This window comes from Oryx dammah, unplaced genomic scaffold (assembly GCF_014754425.2).
Source record: "Oryx dammah isolate SB20612 unplaced genomic scaffold, SCBI_Odam_1.1 HiC_scaffold_5, whole genome shotgun sequence".
Taxonomy (NCBI): Eukaryota; Metazoa; Chordata; class Mammalia; order Artiodactyla; family Bovidae; genus Oryx; species Oryx dammah.
The window spans coordinates 29,646,994-29,668,342 of NW_024070189.1; the positions used below are offsets into that span (position 1 = coordinate 29,646,994).

Below are 21,349 nucleotides of genomic sequence, written 5' to 3' on the forward strand. Positions count from 1 at the left end.
ACACAAATAGGGCTGGAGGGGCGGGACGGCCAAAATTTCGCGCCAAGCTGGCTGACTGTGCGGAGCTCGGGGTTCACGGCTAGCTAGAAAGTGTTTCCTGCCGCTGTCATGGTTCGTCCGCTAAACTGCATCGTCGCTGTGTCCCAGAACATGGGCATCGGCAAGAACGGGAACCTGCCCTGGCCACCACTCAGGTATCTGCTGAGCCCGGGGAGGTGGATGGGTCGAGAGTGGAAGCTGGCGCCAACGGCCCTTGATCGGGATAGCTGGGACGCGTCGCGCCGACGCTGGGAGGAGGAGGGGTCGGTCTCGTGACCTGAGCTGGCGAGAGCTAGGCTTGGGCTTCATTCTGCGTCCGGAGCCTGGCGGCAAGTTATTGATTTACGTCCGGCTCCAGCAGCCCGGCTACACCTTTACTCCCGGCTCCTACCCCGGGAGCAAAATCCCAGCCCTGGAGGTCCCCACCACCACCCCGCAACCAGCGCCCCGTTTGTCGGGGGGCTTTAGAGCTTAAGCCCATGGGATCACATTCTGAGGAACTGCGTGTTTCTCTTAACTTGTAGGAATGAATTCAAGTATTTCCAAAGAATGACTACAATCTCTTCAGAAGAAGGTAATGCGGCATTTTTAAGTGCTTCAAGTTTGCCAAAGGTCTTGCCTGAGGAAGCTTACCAGTGCAAATTTTACTTAAGTGAAAAGTTTCTCATGTTTGTCTTGGACCTTTTGTCTTAACATCAATGTGTATACAGTTCCCAAGACTCATTAAACATTCCTTTAAAAAAAAGTTTATTTGAAATTTGATGTGGGCGCGTACAATTCAGGTATTGGGCAAAATTGGAAGCTAGGTAAAGGCTTCTGTGGAGGTCAGCGCTCGCAAAGGAGAACGGAAGAGGCTTTTGAAATCGCTGCTGCTGTAAGATGATAATGTCTGAATGGCAATGGATAGGACAAAGGGCAAAAAACGGTTACAAGATGCTCGATTTGGAGATCCGAAAGTTGAAGGTGGTGCAGTAAGGCAAGGATGAACTCTCATTTCCAGTTTGATAGTCTGAGTGACATGGGGAATAGTGAGCAGCTCTAATGATGACGATTTTGAAGTGCTTGTAGGATATTCGAGACAACTTCAGGCCCAGGGAACGAGGTGAATTGAACCACTGGCAAGAAGAGGATAACCAGGGAAAAGAATATGGGCATGAGGGACAGGACCATTTAAAACCTAAGAGGAGTGTATCTTTGTCCATTGGAGGAGCAGTAGCAGCGTAAACAGGGGGACCATAAATCAGAAAGGAGCAGATGCAGCATAACTGTAGTGGCAGGGATAAAAGGTCCTTGGATTTGGCCCTTGAATCACTGGTCAAGACAAGATGGCAAGAGCTTTAAGGCAAAGGATTGACATGAACGCTCTCAAGAATCTTAAGTATGGTCTGCTAATAAGAGCATCCTCTGCCTGTTTGCTTGTTTTCAGTAAATATAGTATTTCTTGGATGAATGAATGAAAGGGTACCAAGGATGTCTTGGCTGTCTCCCTACGTCCTTCATTCATCCCTTCTACCTTAGTTGTTAGGTTTGTGCCATTTTCCTCATCAGAATTCCTCACCTGTTAGCTCCATTAATAGTTGATAATCTCCTTATTGAACACATAAAGTTCTGTCCTTGAAAATATAGTGCCTATTGTATAAGGGTTCTCTGAATTACAGGGGGTGGTGGGGTGGTGTTTATTCTTGGAGGAAAATAAAATTTTTTGCAGTTTGTAAATTTCATGGTTTTGTTTTGAAAAAATCAAACTAATGATGATTCTTCAAGAAAACAGATACATGCACTCGTTTGATAGTCTCAGAACATGTCAAGAATCATAGAAATGTATATGTTCCTTTGATCCAGATATCCAACTCCCAAGGTTTTTTCCTCCTAAGTAATTAAACAAAAATGGAAGCTACATATGTAAAGTTTTTATAGAAGCAGTATACTTGAAAGAGAAGCATAGAGGCACAATTGATAATGTTTTAAGCTCATTGCTTGGAATATTAAGCAGCTATCTTTAAGAAAAATTAAGTAAGTAAAGTAAAGTCGCTCAGTCCTGTCCGACTCTTTGCGACCCCATGAACTGTAGCCTACCAGGCTCCTCCCATGAGATTTTCCAGGCAGGAGTGGAGTGGGTTGCCATTTCCTTCTCCAGAGGATCTTTCACACCCAGGGATCAAACCCAGGTCTCCCGCATTGTAGGCAGATACTTTACCATCTGAGCCACCAGGGAAGTCTAATTTAAGAAAAATTACTGTAATTTAAATATATAAAGTATGCAAATATTATGTATATATGTGAAAGTCGCTCAGTCATGTCCAATTCTTTGGGACCCCATGGTCTATACAGTCCATGGAATTCTCCAGGCCAGAATACCAGAGTGGGTACCATTCCCTTCTCCAGGGGATCTTCCCAACCCAGGGATCGAACCCAGGTCTCCCACATTGCATGCGAATTCTTTACCAGCTGAGCCACCAGAAGTGAAGTGAAGTGAAGTCGTTTAGTCGTGTCCGACTCTGCAACACCATGGACTGTAGCTTCCCAGGCTGCTCCGTCCATAGGATTTTCCAGGCGAGAGTACTAGAGTGGGTTGCCATTTCTTTCTCCAGGGGATCTTCCCGACCCAGGGATCAAACCCAGGTCTCCTGCATTGTAGGCAGCCGCTTTTTCATCTGAGCCACCAGGGAAGCCCTTAAATACCCATAACAACTTAAAGTTAACAACTCAATTACCCATAACAATAAGTCTTAAATACCCATAACAACTCTACAAGGAACCATTGTTATCTCCATTTTATAGGTAAGGAAAATAAAGAACAGGAAATAAACATGACTTGCTTAATAGATGACAGAATACATTCAATTTTAGCACTTCATTCCAGTATCTTTGCTTTTAACTACTATAATATACATGATTACAGTTGATTAAAGCTATATATTGGTTATAAATTGGCTAAAGGCAAAGGGAATAATAGTTACTGGACTTAGATAATGGATGACATGATAAATTTTGGTAAAGCTGTTTTAAATTTTAATTTTTAAAGCAGATCCACTAGGTGTCACTATGACCATCATATCTATGCATATATGTATAAGTATATAAAAATATATATGTATGCTCCCAAAATATATTAATTCTTTCCATGTGATTTTAAAGGTAAACAGAATTTGGTGATTATGGGTAGGAAGACCTGGTTCTCCATTCCAGAGAAGAATCGACCTTTAAAGGACAGAATTAATATAGTTCTCAGTAGAGAACTCAAGTAAGTACTATAACAAACTCGCTGCAAGAAAATTGTGTTCCATTTCTTATGGTAGAGGTTTCAGTTCAGTTCAGTTCAGTCGCTCAGTCGAGTCCGACTCTTTGCGACCCCATGAATCACAGCACACCAGGCCTCCCTATCCATCACCAACTCCCGGAGTTAGACTCGTATCCATCGAGTCGGTGATGCCATCCAGCCATCTCATCCTCTGTCGTCCCCTTCTCCTCCTGCCCCCAATCCCTCCCAGCATCAGAGTCTTTTCCAGTGAGTCAACTCTTCGCATCAGGTGGCCAAAGTACTGGAGTTTCAGCTTCAGCATCATTCCCTCCAAAGAAATCCCAGGGCTGATCTCCTTCAGAATGGACTGGTTGGATCTCCTTGCAGTCCAAGGGACTCTCAAGAGTCTTCTCCAACACCACAGTTCAAAAGCATCAATTCTTTGGTAGAGGTTTAGTATATGACTGAAATAGTATGAATGTTACTATGGATGAAACTACTTAATATCATAAAGGTGATTACAGAAAATGAAGTAGCAGTTATTTGCCTCATGACAGTAACTTATTCTGTTACTCAACGGATTGATTTCATCACTTGACAAGTTACATTAAATCTAACTATGGTAATAAATTTGTGAGTTTCCTTGAACCATTATTCAGTAAACTTAAATATCAGTTATATAATGTAACTTAAGAAACTCTAGTTTCACATAAAATCAAAATACATGTGTTTTGGAACTTACCAAAATTAAGTGGTTATCCTTTCTCTGTACCTATCCCTAAATACCCTAAGATGTAAGTTTTAGAATAAGCTAAAAACTGTGCTCTGTTATTTCATCTTGTGCTCTGTTATTTGGGTATTAAATAATATTTTGTACTTAGGCTCTTTACCCAATGTCTGAAGGTTAAAAATTTCAAAGTTTTGAAATGGAAGCATTTCCAAGGGATTCTCGAGTGTCTTTAGTTGACCTGTGCAAGGAATTTTTCTGTTCACCAATCTAACATTAGGTGACATAGACCTGGATGCCTGGAAATGCCCTGGGGACTCGTCAGGGTGAGGAGGGAGAGGTGGTTCAGGTAATAGCATTAAGGCTGTTCATCAAGTCAGCTCCAGTGCTTTGTCCTGCACCAAGGCTTCCACGGCATTTACTCTGCATGGGCTTTCTATTTTGTTTCTTTTTGTTACTGTTTACATTGGTCCTAGCTCACTAAGATAACTTCTGAACTCCAAGGGATTTGGTGGGGAGGGGGAACACCTGAATTATACCATAAGAGGAAGTCTGGAATTGGCATGGTAATTATTCTCTCTTAAACTAATAATCTAAGCAGAAAAAGAATGCAGTATCCTAGGGTACTGCTTCCTTAAGAACAGGGGTCATAATGTTCCTTTCCCATGTGTATTATTAGGGTTCAACCAGAGCATGAGACCAGTAGCAGATAGATAGGTAAAAGACTTTTATTGCAAGGAATTATACCATTGTGGGGGCTGGTTAGGCAAATCCAAATACCTCTAGGGCAGACCATCAGGAAGGACAAGGCAGGAACTCCAGAAGGGGCTGAAGCTGCTGCCCACTGATTTCTTCAGGGAAGCCTCAGATCTGTTCTTAAGACCTTTCAACCCCTTGAATTAGGTCTACCCAGATTAAAGTCATCTAATTATCAGCTTTAATCACATCTACAAAATACCTTCATGACGACACCTAGATTGCTGTCTAAATAACTGAGTACCATAGCCTAGCCAAGTGAATATATCAAAGACCATGGGAAGGAAAAAACACTGCACAACTATAGCCCAAGGGGATTTAGACTTGTGTAGATTTTCTCCCAAATCCCTCCTAGAATGGTATAGGTTAAAAACATGAAAGTATACCAGAATATTTGCACTGATTGCCTTTGGGTAGGGGAATATGTCTTGCCATCTGCCCCAGTCTTCATGCTGGTCTCTCCTGGTTGCTAGGATATTCTGATTATCTCTTTACTTGGTAGAATCGAAATTCACTGATTGTATTGCCATTCCCAGAGACTCTTTAATAACATATTCTTGAATACTACTTAAGTTTATGGCCAACTTGAGCTAAAACGAACATAAATCTCACTGGGGGAGATTTTCAGTTGGGGAAGCATATCTCCAATTTCTTCCTTATGAACCCCCTATGGTGTATGTAATTGGATTTGGTTTTTTCTTACGTATTTATATATAACATTTGTTGGTGTATTTTCATTTTTTTTATAAGGCAGAGAGAAAATTTTAAATCTTTATTACCAAGAGAAAATTTTAAATCTTTACTGCCAAGTGCACCGAGGAAATAAGGATACCAGTTAGGGAAAAATTTTAGAGTTATTTTTCTGTCCTTCCTTCTGCTTCCCTCCTCTTGGTCGGTTCCACGTATATCCTGAGCACCTGCTGTGTGCCAGGCACTGCTAGGTCCTAAATAAAAGTGGGGAGATTCACACAGGTAAATCTCTAATTCGTGTAAGCTTTTAGATAGATTCCGTTTCTTACCACCACCACCCCCAGTGTAAAAAGAAACTGAATCCTCAAAGTAGCCCCAAAATTTGCTGCCAGGTATTAGTCATTTTGGGTAAGTGTTTCCTTAATGAGGTATAGGAAAAAATGCCTTTCCGAAGCTTTCTAGACAATCCAGTTGTGGCTTTAAAAGAAATATTATGCAGCCACATTTGGAAAACAGGCATTTTCTCAAAGCATTAAACATAGAATCATCATATGCCCCAGCAACCCAACCCTTGGTATATACCCAAGAGAAATGAAAACATAATTACATAAGAACCTGTACACAGATATGCAAAGCAGCATCATACATAGTAGCCAAAAAATGGAAACATCCCAAATGTCCATCAACTGATGAATGGATCAACAAAATGGGCTATATCCATGCTATGGAATATTATTCCACAATAAAAGGAATGAATTACCTGCTACAACATAAATCAACTTAGAAAACTAGAGTTTAATATTACTTTACTGTTTTTCTTTTGAAATAAATACTATGTACAACAAAATGTACATTTTTGTCTTATGTGTACATTTCCTACATTTTAACAAATGTATGCACCTATGCCTCTGATGCTGGGAAAGATTGAAGGTAAAAGAAGAGGGCAGCAGAGGATAAGATGGTTAGATAGCATTACTGACTCAATGGACATGAGTTAGAGCAAACTCTGGGAGATGCTGGAAGACAGGGAAACATGGTGTGCTGCAGTCCATGAGGTCACAAAGAGTTGGACATGACTTAGCAACTCAGCAACAACATGCACCTGTATAACCCCATATCAAAGATAGAGAATGTTACTGTCACTCCCAGAAAGCTGCCTCGAGTCCCTTATGGGTGAATCTTTACCCCTTCCCTCCAGAAACAACCACCATTGTGATCTTTCTACCACACATATCATGCGATATCCCAGGTGGTTTTGGTTTTGATTCATTGTGGACTGTACATAAATAGGGTTGAATTATTGGCCATGGGCCATACTGATGCTAAATGCTTTTTATTGAAAGGTTTTATGTTTATGATGATTTTTACTTTATAATTACTGCTTCCTAGTGAGATTATTTTACTAATATGAATGGTGTTTGTAGATATTATGTATAATTCTTTCTGTTAATCTCAGGGAACCTCCAAAGGGAGCTCATTTTCTTGCCAAAAGTCTGGATGATGCCTTAGAACTTATTGAAGATCCAGAATTAACAAATAAAGTAGACATGGTTTGGATAGTGGGAGGCAGTTCTGTTTATAAGGTAAGTAAAATTATCTGTGAATATAAAGAAATAGTCTACCCTCTTTCAGCTTCCCTGCCATCTGAATTCTGAAAAAATAAGCCATGAGCAAAGCGTGTTATTTCTATAAATTAGACATACTGTCAGTTTGAATTACTCATTTTTTGACACTATCACACAAACTAAATGAAACTTAAAGTAAGTTTTTAGGTCTATACCAATTTATTTTCAATTCAAAATAGTTGATGTTTCCAATTTTAAAAACATTCTAAACCCTGCCTGAGAATTATATTTGCATTGCATTGTTTACTGTTCTGTATGTGCCCGGCATACACTGAGTTATCATCTATTTTTCAGGATAAATATGTTCCTTACTGAGAAAAGGCTGTGGCTGTCCATTGATATATAGTGATTAGATGGATATGAGCTAATTAAAAACAGAAGACTCCCTCAACAGTTTTCACTTAAAATGAGGATAGGGAGAAAGTGTTACATGATTTCATATCATAAAGGAAGACAGTATGTAAAATAGAAAATCATTCCTTTTGCTTGATACCAGAAGACCTCCAGCTTTAGAAAATGCTGAGGTTAATAAATAGAATTTTATAACATTGATGAAAGATGAACATTTATGGGGAGAAAAAAAAGTCAGCCCCTATCCTTTGGTGGCTTGTGGTAATATATGAACACTGAAATTATTTTAGAAAGAAGAGGTATACCAAGATCCCAGGTGAGATTATAAAAATTCTTGTTTTTTGTGTTCCTCTTTCTACAACCTTTATTTCCTCCATTTGTAATAGGGGGAAAATGGACATTTTTCTTTGGTCTTTTTGGCCAAGTATGAATTTTTTAAGAAAATAAATCCTTTCTTCAGTGTCTATCATATGTTGGATGGTTCAATACCGCAGTCACTTGAAAATGTATTCTAAATGATATAAGTACTTAAATACATTTATATAATTTGATATATCTAAATGCATATAAATAAAGAAGTAGAATCCCTAGGTGATGAATTCACTAGGGATTACTTCACATCACAATGACTTGTAGAACATTCAAATCTACCAGCCTGTTTTCGTAAACAGAGTTTCATTAGAACATGGCCATGCCTATCGGTTTATTGATGTTTATGACTGCTTTTGCTACAAAGGTAAGAAACTCTATGACCCACAAGGCTTAAAATGTTTACCATCTGACTCTGTACAGAAACAGTGGACCAAATATCATTAACTATTACTTTTTTTCCAAACTTTAAGCTTTTTATTTTATATTGGGTTTAGCCAGTTAACAACATTGTGGTAGTTTCAGGTAAACAGTGAAGGGACTCAGTCATACATATACTTGTACAAATATCATTAACTTTGATATAGATCTTCAAATGCTACTGTGATTAGTCCCTTCAGTTTTTCTAATTTTTGGTACAATTGAATTTATTTGGTTAGGGCAAGAGAAAAACTGATTTAATGGAAGCCATAGTATTGAAAATAAAAAGTAAAATTTGTTCTATGACCTTTAGGTGGAATCTTAAGGGTTACAAACACTTGAATTTATATGAATATGGTTTTGTAGGTTTGTTTTGTTTCGTTTTATCTCTGTAAGCTATTTCAAACTCAAGAATTATTGCTTTCTTAGAGCTGCAGTTGGGACTGACTCCTGACTTTGTATTCGAATTTAAAGATATTTGTTCCAAGGAAGTTTTTTCTGTAGAAACTAGCAACAGTGTTATAGGCAGTGGCACTGTCTCTATATAAGACCGAATGCAATCATTGGCAACAACAGACAGAATGTGTTACCTACTAGCATTGTGACTATCTGCTGAGAAATTGAAGCATTATTAAATTTTATGTAAAGGTGCTAAGTATGCCCTTGGGATTTTCATTAGTCGAAGTTTCATGAAATTACTATCTTAGCCATATATACATATATATATATGTAAGTTTTTCCCATGGAGGGAAAGTAGATAATTTGGGGGTTTTAATTCTTAAACAACAACCAAAGATAAAAGACAGATTGAATGCTTAGATGCAAAAAGAGTTTATGCAAGCAAACTAGAGCCCAGAGTATATTTGAATTCACCCTTGCAATTATTGATAAATGATTAGGGCCGTTCTCAGCTAAGTCATACTTAGCCGAGACCCAAAGTGAAGTATGAGACCCGTACTTAGCAGGGACCCAAAGTGAAGAACAGGATAATTATAGCATACTTTGGAAGTAATTAAAAATATTAGCGTTTCTATAGCTTTAGACACAGATAAATAAGGAAATTAATGCCTTTTGTTCTATTTCAAAGGAAGCCATGAACAAGCCAGGCCATCTTAGACTATTTGTGACAAGGATCATGCAAGAATTTGAAAGTGATGTGTTTTTCCCAGAAATTGATTTTGAAAAATATAAACTTCTTCCAGAGTAAGTAAAATGTTATCAATTAGTCTGAAGCACCTTTGGCTTTCCTGCTTAAGAACTATAAAAAAGAGAATGTGTCTTCAGATAGAATTCAAGGTAGTAATGTGTTTTATAGACATATGCTATAGGAATTTTGGGTATCGGCTTTAACACACTTGGGAAGGTTCAGGTTTTAATGATTTTGCTGAAATCTAGAGAGTCGGCCTTAGTTCATTCTGTGAGATCTCTGCTTATTCAGGATCAGACCACTGCCTTAGGGGATACAGTGCTTACCTAGACAGGTGATGTACTATCACTATGCTCCAGATCACATTTTTAATAAGAGGAGGAGGGGGGTGAATAACAGATAAGCATCCAAAGAGTTGCTGTGCAGTGAATTGAAATACTGCAATGTGGTAGATGCTGTATAGTCTGAGAAGTCATTTCTGAACAGTGATGCCTACACTGAGAGCTAAACAGCAAGAAGCCAGCCACACAAAGACCTGAGAAGAGCATTCCAAAAACCAGAAGTAGCTAGTGCAAGAGACCTGAGGGCAGAAACAAGCCTAGCATGTTTCCTGAAACTGAAAGCCACTGTGGGCATTGTGAGTGAGGAGGGGCCGGAAAGGGATCAGACCAAGGGCGAGGCTAGAGGGTTCTGAATAGAGAGTGATACTATTCTTCTGGAGAAGGGGTAGGCTACCCACTCCAGTATTCTTGGGCTTCTCTTGTGGCTCAGCTGGTAAAGAATCCACCTGCAATGTGGGAGACCTGAGTTTGATCCCTGGGTTGGGAAGATCCCCTGGAAAGGGAATGGTACTCACTCTTGTATTCTGGCCTGCAGAATTCCATGGACTGTATAGTCCATGGGGTCGTAAAGAGTCAGACACTGAGCAACTTTCACTTTCACTTTAACTGTTCTGTTACGGGAAGTGGGCTGGAGGGACAGGAGTGAAGGAGGGAGGCCGGTTACAGCAGTCCAGGTGAAAGACGAAGGAACTTAGTTAGCAGTGGTGGAGGTGGAAGAAGAGGTTACATTTGATTTACTCTGTACTTGTGCTTTTAGCATGAAACTGATTGTGAAAACATTTTAGTTTAAAAGCACTTTTCAGCTCTTGGCTATGGAGAGTAGAAGATTAATTATACCAACACTTTTAGACTAGCTCTTAACACATTCTTTCAGACATTCTCAGTTGAAAACAGTTTTTCTTTGAGTGCAAGTTTGATTTTGGAAATTCCTCCTAAAAGCAACATTCAGAGCAGAGTCTGTATAAATGGATGATGAGGGCCAGTCTCAATTAAGTCATACTTTTGCAGGGTAAAATATATTATATATATTTACTATAAAGCTTTAGAGTAAAGTATATCACTTTCTAGAGTTGGGGCTTCCCTGGTAACTCAGCTGGTGAAGAATCTGCCTGCAATGCAGGAGACACAGTGTAATTCCTGGGTTGGGAAAATCTGCTGGAGAAGGGGATAGGCCTACCCACTCCAGTATTCTTGCCTGGGAAATCCCGGGGTAGAGGAGCCTGGCAGGCTACAGTTCACAGAGTCGCAAAGAGTTGGACACAACTTATGACTAAACCACCACCGTATATACAGTTTTTAAAAACTGTGTTTCTTTTTCTCAGATTATTTTCTCTTGTACTGCTTAGATTGCTGATTCTCACCTGTGGATACTGATCTCTGCTGTCCCTCTTTTTTACCTTTCTTTTTTTGCTACTAACAAAAAGAATAAATTACTATGTGAATCAGCTTCATATTAAATACCTTTAAAATACCTTTCGAAACCCTGTTGCTCTGAATCAGACATCTTACAAAGCTGTGACCTTTTAGAATCCTTTATAATTTAAATACAGGGCTGGCTTTTTGACTCTTAGGAAAAAAAAATATGAACATCTTTACTGAGAAATGATTCACACATCTCAACATTCATCCATTCAAAATATAAAATTCAGTGGTTTTTAGTATATTCAGAGTTTTGTGGCTATCACCACAATCTCAAGTTCAGAACATTTTCACTACCACCCCAAAAAATCCCTGTGCACATTAGCAGCTGCTCTTTATTCCCCTCCCATCTTGGCTCTAGGGAACACTAATCTATTTTCTATCTCTACAGATATGCCTATTCTGGATATTTCATATTAACAGAATCATGTAAAGTGAAGTCTCTAACTTAGTATTCCGTTTGTAAGGTCATCCATGTTGTGACTGGTTTGATCTCCTTGCTGTCCAAAGGACTATAAAGAGTCTTCTCCAGCACCACAGTTTGAAAGCCTCAATTCTTCAGCACTCTGCCTTCTTTATGATCCAGTTCTCACAACCATTTGTGTCTACTGGAGAGATCATAGCCTTGACTATACGGACCTTTGTTGGCAAAGTGATGTCTTTGCTTTTTAACACAGTCTAGGTTTGTCATAGCTTTCCTGCCAAGAAGCAATCATCTTTAATTTCATGGTTGCAGTCACCATCCACAGTGATTTTAGAGCCCAGAAAGAGGAAATCTATTACAACTTCCACCTCTTCCCCTTGTATTTTCCATGATGTAATAGGACCAGATGCCATGATCTTAGTTTTTTTAATATTGAGCTTTTAGCTGGCTTTTTCACTCTCCTTCTTTACCCTCATCAGTACAATACAGTAAACTATAGGCACAGTGTCACACAGAACCTCTCCAGGACTTACTTATCCTGCTGAAATTGTATATACCCTTTGAACAGCTACTCCCTGTTTCCTTCTTCCCCCAACCCCTGTGAACCACCCTTGTACTCTCTTGCTTCCATGGATTTGACCACTGTAGATTTTTCATGTAAGAAGAATCATGCAATACTGCCCTTCCGTGACTGACTTATTCCACTTAGCATAATGTCCTCCAAGTTCATCCATGTTGTTACAGCTGGCAGGATGTCCTTCTCTTTGAAAGCTGAATGATAGTCTATTTTATGTATACATATTTTCTTTATATTTTCATTTGTCGCTATAGTTTCCATATCTTGGTTGTAATGAACATGGAAATGCAATTACCTCCTCAAGAGCCTTACCAGACTTCACTTACTAAGTGACTTACTTACCAGAAAAATGAGAGTTAGTGTTGTCAAGGATGTGGAGAAATTAGGACTCTTGCACACTACTGATAGAAATGTAAAATGTAAAATGCAGCCACTATGAAAAACAGTATGATGGCTCCTCAAAACACTAAACGTAGAACTACCATACGATCCAGCAATCCCACTTCTAAGTATATACCCAAAGGAGGGCCTGAGTTTTGACTTAGAAGCTGGTGGGAACACCAACCTAAGTGAGTGTTAGGGCACAGAAAAAATAAACAGTGATTCTCGTAAAGGATTTGCAGTAAGCCACACAGTGGGGAAGTAGAGTGGTGCCGTGTCTACTGATTAAACAGAAATCGAGAATATCCATACATCACATATAACTTCAGTTCCACTCTGACAGCTAAAGGTTGAATTTTATTTTCCCTTTGCTCACACAAGAAATTTGATAGCAAGTTTAAGACTTACAAAACGTCCTTAAGAAATTTCATATTAGCTGGATAATACAGTGTGCTAACAGTGGTTAGTTTGGGGGTGAAGAATTAGGAGTAAGAAGGAAAGGAAGAAGAATTATACGTTTCATTTCCTAACGTTCTATAGAGTTTGAAGTTTTTCTTACTATTTGCATGTGTGATATATTTGCGTAATATTTAATTATACATCTTCTTCTTTTACAGATATCCAGGTGTTCCTTTGGATGTCCAGGAGGAAAAAGGCATTAAGTACAAATTTGAAGTATATGAAAAGAACAATTAATGTGAAAATGTTTTCCCATCTATTTCAAGCCTTTCTCCCCGCCAAGGAAAACTATATATTTTTTTGTTGTAGAGACTTCTGTTCACTTTAGATCTATTATTTCTAAGCAATGTACTTTTATTCCCTATTAATCTTTTTTTATTAATTATTATTGGAGTATACTTGCTTTACAATGTTGTGTTAGTTTCTGCTGTAGAACAAAGTGAATAAGCTATACATATACATATACCCCCTGTTTTTTGGATTTCCTTACCTTAGATCACTACAGAGCATTGAGTAGAGTTCTCAGTAGGTTCTCATGAGTTATCTGTTTTTTACCTAGTTGTATATTCCCCATTAATCTTAACTAGTCTATATCAGATACCATTTGTAAAACATTTCTTGCTGTAACTGTCTGAATTCCCATTAAGGGCCAGGAATAGGTTACCAGCACCACCTAGGGTAGAATATATCTATCAAGACAACCCAAAGTGGGAGAGTCCCCTGGTGGCAAGAGTTGAAACCAGAGCCTGTAGAGCTAGGGGGTAAGTTCAAAGGTCAGAAATGGACAATAAACAGAAAAACTAGCATTCAGTTATTAAATTAGATCAAAAGAGGGACTAAGAATTACTCCATAGAGATCACACTACTGAAAAAAATTCTGCTCACTCAGACCATTCCACAAGGATAGTGATGAACAGGTACAAGACTACCTTTTGATGGTTAAGAGAACGTCTGAGACCTTTAAAAACTTTGTTTCTGACCTTCAGTGAGATTTCACAGGATGTTACAATGATAGAACAAGAATTAGCTGCTCTTTACAAAAAAGGATAACCTAAAATCATGCATAAAATTTTAAAAGGTGATAAATTGAGAATGAATATTGCTAGAAACCAAAATTAGTAAGTTAGAAACTAAACATCACAGAATTAAAAAATGAAAACTAAACCATGTTTTACCCATCTTATTAGCAAAGATTTATATTACTAATATTAAAAAATAGCATTTTCTGCCTTATAAATTGGTACAGCCTTTTTAGTGTGTAAGTTAGCAGTATTAATTAAAATTCAAAATATTCTGGGTTTGGACCCAGAACTTCCACTTCTAAAAATTATTCCTGAACAAAGAGATGGGTCCAAGAATATTTGTTGCAAAATTTTGTTTTAAACTTGGAGAGAACCCAAATGTTGATTAATAAGAACTACTTAATATGTCTATAAAATGTAACATCTGCAGCAGTAAAAAAAGGATGACTGAAAAATGCCCAAAACTGCTAAGAAGCAACTTATGTATCAACTCAAAATGTTTAATAAATGTTAATGTGTGGGAAAAAGCACGTCACAAACTATTAATAGTACCAGTTTGGAGTGTTATTTTCTGCATAGGTATGTCTGTTGTGATTAGACTTTTTGAAGTGTTATGTGCTCATTTTTATTTAAAAAAATGACTTAATAAATAGAGCCCTTTATGTTTAGCAGTAAAATTAGGATACAGGCCATCAGAAGTAAAAAGAAATGTCCTAAAATCTTCCTAGAGGGAAAAGACAGATCACACAGAAAAATAGGAACCAATACTGAGGAAGACTTAACAAACCACAAGAAAACAGTGGTGCTCTCTGCAAGGAACATAACCAGAAAACTATTAGAATCCAGAATTTATAGATCTTAGATACTGACACAAAAAAGAAGGAAGCCAATTAGAGAAGAGGAAACTCAAATGACCAAAAATATATATAAAGATGTCCCTGCCTAACTGGAGAAATGCAAATTAAAGCTACAGCAGGGTACCATCCACACACATCAGATGTGGCATTCTCACTAATACCAATTTATTTGATAGATGATATCAGAAAGCATCAGTTGGTATGTGGAAAAGTAAAACCAGGAAGGTAAAAAGGCCAGTTCAAGGTCAGTGAGCAGGTTCCCATTGGGTTACAGACTCATTACTGCTGAAGTATCTGGGAAATGGAGGGGAGGAAAGCAGGAGTATTTATCCACTCATTGATGGGGCTACTCCAGCTACTAGACAGAGTCCCAGGTGTTTGCAATAAGAGGCTGCTGACATGCTCAGTTCAGTTCAGTCGCTCATTCGTGTCCAACTGTGACCCCATGGACTGTAGCACGCCAGGCTTCCCTGTCCATCACCAACTCCCGGACTTAAACTCATGTCCATTGCGTCAGTGATGCCATCCAACTATCTCATCCTCTATTGTCCCCTTCTCCTGCCCTCAGTCTTTACCAGCATCAGAGTCTTTTCCAATGAGTCAGTTCTTCACATCATGTGGCCAAAGTATGACATGCTCAGGACCAGCAAATGTAAGCACTGAAAACAATTCCATGTTTATGATTATGTACAATTTCATACTAATTTATATAGTAAAGAGTGTAAAGGCACAGTTTAAACTATTTTACAATTTTAAAATACATAGAAGCATGAAGACCAATTAATTACAGGTTCGACAGAGGAATGATGGTAATTCAGACTAGAGAATTGGGGGCAGTAAAAACTTTGATTCAGGATAGATTTTAAAGTTGGAGGTGACAGGATTTTCTGGTGGCATTGGATTTTGGCTGTGGACCTACTGAATTTGAAATACCTATAAGGAAGGAAAAAGGAAAATGAAAGAAAAACTGAAATAATAGAACCATGCTGTTAAAATTCTGAGAAATTATTTTTAACTGATAAATCTGTGCTAAGTCACTTCTGTCATATATTCAATTTTAAATTCTATGTGGCATCCACATTTGGGGCTGATTTGGCATTTAATTATATTAACCACATTGCTATAAATGACATTCCCAATCAGTAGATTAAAGCAAACGTGTGCCCTTCCCCTCCAGTACGTTAAAAGTGAAAGTAATGCTGTTCACTCACCATGTTGATTGAGAATTCACTGCCTTAGCAGATAAAACCCTAATCACAATGACTTAACACATGGAAGTTTATTGCTCAGATGAAGTCCAACGCAGGTGTTTCCGGTCAGCTGGTAGCTCTCCAGGTTGTGATAAAGGGAGCCAGGTTCATTCCACCTTGTGGTGTCTGTCTTCCACTAGGCATTTCCAGGATTGTTGCCAAAAAGGAAAAAGCATGGAGGATCACTTGTGGGAGGTCTGGCCGTGAGGGCAGTCCAGGAACTGGTTACATGTGACTTTCTTCCACATCCCACTGACCAAAACTTTATCATATAACCACATCCAACTGCAAGAACCCTGGGAAATGTAGTCTGTGGAAGACAAAAAAAAAAAAAACAGATTGGGTGAGCAGTTTGCCAGAAAGGGACAGAAAGATCAGGATTATAACTTGACTTACGCCTCCAATTTTTCTGTTTTTGAATCTTTGAATAGTTTGGAGATGCATCTTGCTTCGAAAATCATTTTGTGTTGTTTCAGAGGGCTCCAAAAAGCTCTGGTACCACAGTCCTTTATGTCTCAGTGCAGAAAGAATTCAGCGAGAGGAAAAGAGATAAGAATAGGATGCTTGTGAGGCTTACAAGAGGATGGGTGAGGCAGTGCCATGCACAGAGAACTTCCTGGGCTATAGTTTTATAATCAAAGGAAAAGTGAGGAGATGGAGAAGAAGAACTTTGTCTTTCTTGAGTAGACATGCTTCCATCATCAGCTCCTCCTCCAGGTTGGGCAGGGGGGTTTTCTTGTCCCTGTGTGGTCAAGCTAGGTCCACAAGTTATTGTTTTTTATGTGTGCAGAGAGCATATCCAAGGGATCATTAACTTACTGAACTCACTGGCAGGATGTGGGTCTCAAGCCACCGTTGTTTTGTTGTTTGGGGGCATGTCCCGTGCTTCTGTTGCATGGTTCTGTTGCCAAACAAGCCTGCTTGGTTTTGTGGTTAAGAACACCTGGTTTCTTGAGGAATCATTAACTTACAAGGGTCTCCCATATTTTTTTTTACTGAAAATCCCCAAGTGGAATTAACTGTTTATTCACTTACTTGGTCGCTTTATCGCTATCACTTCTAGTACGGGCCGTTGAGTTTTTTGAAACTAGAAGACTGGAAAGAGTTAATGCTAATTGTTCTTTAGTGGTCGTGAGAAATGTAAGCAGAGTGCGGGTCTTCTTAGGAAAGAACTCTGTATTTTAGGAAACTGACTCATTCATGGGCAAAGACTAGATGACTCTTGTAAAGAATGGAAAGAGTAATACCATTCTTTGCACATGGCGGTCATTTTGTCATTTAGAGCCTTTGTTTAACATTACATGTTGGGCTTGGATTTTAGTTGCATATTACCTGTATTCTCATTGCCTATGTCATTCTATTTAGTAAAAAGTGTTCTTCTATTGTGGGATATATTCTTGTTTGACTTTTGCATCTGATTAGGAAACCTGTCCTTCCCCAACAGGCTCTTAACGGCATAGATTTCTTCACATTCTCTCCTCAAAGCTTACTCCTTTGTAGGCCTTTGTTTCAAGTCGTGAGTGGAAAGCCTATGGGTCTCATTTGGTGAGTGCTCTCTGCTGGCTCTTACCCACTGGCTCTCCTGTGTGTATCTCCAGGCAGCCGGACAACCCAAACATCCGTCTCACTTCCCTAGACAGCATTTTGTCACATTTGAATTGAAGTTAAGAGTGCTGTCAATTCACTTAGTACAAACTCAGAGGAGCAGGAAGAAGTTCCATCCAGATTGAATGGTTCTGAATTTCCATCTTAAAAACTGCTGCTACTACTCAAGTACACAATGTGATTGAATTGCTCTGGATTTTCCATAGAATCAGAAATATATATGTCAATTCCAGGTGGCGCTAGTGGTAAAGAACTTGCCTGCCATCGCAGGAGATGTAAGACACATGGGTTCGATCTCTGGGTCGGGAAGATCCCCTGGAGGAGGGCATGGCAGCCCATTCCAGTATTCTTGCCTGGAGAGTCCCCATGGACAGAGGAGCCTGGCAGGCTGTAGTCCATAGGGTTGCACAGAGTCGGACACGACTGAAACGACTTAGCATACATATATACATGTATGTATATGTATGTATGTGTGTATGTATATATATAAGGAGATTTAAGGAATTGACTCAGTTAATTGTGAAGGCTAGCAAGTCTGAAGTCTGCAGAGGAGGCCAGCAGGCTGAAATTCAACCAGCAGTCGACACTGCAGTCTTGAGGCAAAATTTCTTCTCTAAAACACCTGCTTTTGTTGTTCATAGCAGCACTTTGTATAATAGTCAAGACGTAGGAGCAACCTAAGTGTCCACTGACAGATGAATGGATAAAGATGTGGTACATATATACAACGCAATACTAGCCATAAAAAAGAATGAGATAATGCCATTTGCAGCAACATGAATGGACCTAGAGATTATCATACTAAGTCAGACAGACAAAGACAATACCATATGATATCATTTTTGTGGAATCTTAAAAATATAAATGAACATGTTTACAAAAACAGAAACAAACTCACAGACATAGGAAAAAAACATGGTTTCCAAAGGGGAGAAGAGCAGGGGGGATAAAGTATGATTAACAGATTACACACTACTGTACATAAAATAGGTAAGCATCAAGGACCTACTGTACAGCACATGAAATTGTATTCAATAACTTGTAATAACCTGTGTGTGTGTGTGTAGGTATATATACATATGCTGCACTGTGCTTAGTTGCTCAGTCACGTCCAACTCTCTGCAACCCCGTGGACTGTAGCCCACTAGGCTCCTTGGTTCATGAAATTTTCAGGCAAGAATACAGGAGCACCATATGTAAAATAGCCAATGGGAATTTGCTGTATGGCTCAGGAAACTCAAACAGGGGCTCTGTATCAACCTAGAGGGGTGGGATGGGAGGGAGATGGGAGGGAGGTTCAAAAGGGAGGGGATATATGTATACCTATGGCTGATTCATGTTGAGGTTTGACAGAAAACAGCAAAATTCTCAAAGCAATTATCCTTCAATAAAAAATAATTTACAAAAAAAAGAATATGTGAGCAGGCTGCCATTTCCTCCTCCAGGGGATCTTCTCAACCCAGGGATGAAACCCACATCTCTATATGTATGTATACAATATTATATATGTATGTAACTGAATCACTTTGCTGTATACCTGAAAAAACATTGTAAATCAACTATATTTCAAATTTTTTAAATTATCAGGCAGGAAAAAGAGAAACCTGCTTTTGCTACTAAGATCTTCAACTGATCACATTTGACCCACCCATGTTGTTAGGGGTTGTTTCCTTTACTTAAGGTCTACTGATTGTGGGTGTTAACTGTATCTACAAAATACCTTTACAACAACACCTGGATTCATGTTTAATTAAATTACCAAGCACTACAGCCTGGTCAAGTTAATGCAGAACATTTAGCATCACAGTAATCAGAGTAATTGAAAATGTGACTGTGCTGTATGCCCCTTGCAGTTATTTCCTTTACACATCAGAAAGCTTTTTGAAATAGAGGCAACAGTTTCTTAAGCACTAATGTCATACTTGGTCTATCAGGATGCTTCTTCTTAAAGAGTTTGGGGTTAGTCTAAATGGAATATCAACCAGATTGGAGAGTTTTGATTTATGATTGGGTCTTAATTATCACCTCCTCCATTGTTCAATGATGTTTCAAGCTTAGATGAAAAATAAAAAGTGAACTATAACTTTTCATAGTTATGAAAAGTTGCCCCTTGCCCCTGAAAATCCAGCTCCAACACATCTCACTTTTGCTTTTTATCCGTGCCTCCAGATATTTGCAGCTTCAAAAAACATTCCTTTGGAAAACCAAATCTGAAAATATTCGAAGGGCTGGCCTTCAGCTCTGCAAACTTTTGACAATATGTGCACTGAATGCAGTTTGTCAAAACTCTGTTTCTTTCCATAGCCTGTAGCTTGTGAGTGATTTCTGGGAAATGTTGATTATAAAATAAGCTCTTTTCAGCCGGTTTCAAAAGATGACCGCCAGGTAGGTAATCGTCAAGTAGAGACATATTTTCAGAGGAACGCAGGGGTGAGCGAACCCCTCTGGGCCTGTGTTTTCACTGCCCAGCTTCAGCAACCTGCCCATTCAGCCCTTGAAAAGCAACACTGAGCGCCCGCCAGGAGAGTGGAGCCTGCTGCCCCCACAGGCAGGTGTGTGGGGGTGCTTCAGCGTTTTGTATTTTAACTTTTCAACACAAATTCTAAAGCCAGGGAAGAGGGCAGGAAAACAGCCAGGCTTCATCTCAGCTCCATCCTTCACCCTGTTAAGTGGAACCAGCAATTGTCTCACTGGAGACCTGCAGAAACAGCTCATGGGAAAGAACAATTTGCACCTGGAATATATTCATTACCGTGTGTGTCAAAAGGCCACACGTGGATAGAAACCATGATCTTGGCATTCTTTGTACTCTGCAGCCTTGAGACTTCAAGGGCAGAAGCCCACGTGCCCAGGTGAGACCACCTGTCTACCCACCTGCCTGGCAAGGTGGGCGGCAAGTGGACGTGGTGGGAGGGGGTGGCTGGAAACACAGCAATTTAGGTCCAAAAAGAGGAGAGAAGACGGACGCATTGTACAAATAAGCACTCTGTTAAAGGCCTGTTTCTGGTTTCGGGACCCTCCTACTAGTCTAGCTTAAATTGAGAGGGGATTTGGTGCGCCTCACTGGCTGTTTCCTCCCACTCATGCTCACAATCACAGCTCTCTTCATTGTCATTAATGTACCATTTTTGCATGGCCCTCTGCTAAAATCAGCACAAAGGCAATGGCCCTAGCCCTGAAATTGTGGAAGGAGCACTGGGCAGAGAGAGAAGGCCTAGGTTTTGACGTGAATGTCCATTCAAAACCTTAGTTGCAAGGAACAAACCCTCACTGAAACCACCTCTCATAGTGGGGCGGGACAGGGTTTTAGCCCGAGCATCTAGGGAAGAGAGGAGCATTAAACCCCAGAGAAGTTCAGAAAGGAACCAAGAAGGGAGGTGCTACCTCCAGCGGGGTAGGTGGAGTTTGAGGTGCCTCTGAACACGCAGACATGTGGAGAGGCTTTGCAGCTGGATTTTCCAGCCTGTTGCTCAACAGAGAAGACTGTGATGGAGATCCAGATGTGGAGGCATCAAAAGATGAAAGCATCTGAGATGATGGGCCAAGAGAAGGTGTAGTGTGAGAGGGGGGGTCCATGTAGGGACCATGGATGGACCCATGTCTGCAGGGGTGAGGGAGACTCACTGTGATCAAAAGAAAACCCCACCCC

At 39.6% G+C, this 21,349-nt stretch overlaps 1 protein-coding gene across 1 annotated transcript; it reads left to right on the forward strand.

The window, feature by feature from the left end:
• Nucleotides 1-18: 18 nt before the first annotated feature.
• DHFR (dihydrofolate reductase) lies at nt 19-14,539 on the forward strand. Its single transcript, XM_040239449.1, has 7 exons — nt 19-194; nt 564-613; nt 3,178-3,283; nt 6,910-7,036; nt 9,306-9,421; nt 13,125-13,235; nt 13,304-14,539. The coding sequence occupies exons 1-6, from the start codon at nt 109-111 to the stop codon at nt 13,201-13,203; spliced, it is 564 nt and encodes a 187-aa protein (XP_040095383.1). The 5' UTR covers nt 19-108; the 3' UTR covers nt 13,204-13,235; nt 13,304-14,539.
• Nucleotides 14,540-21,349: the final 6,810 nt, after the last annotated feature.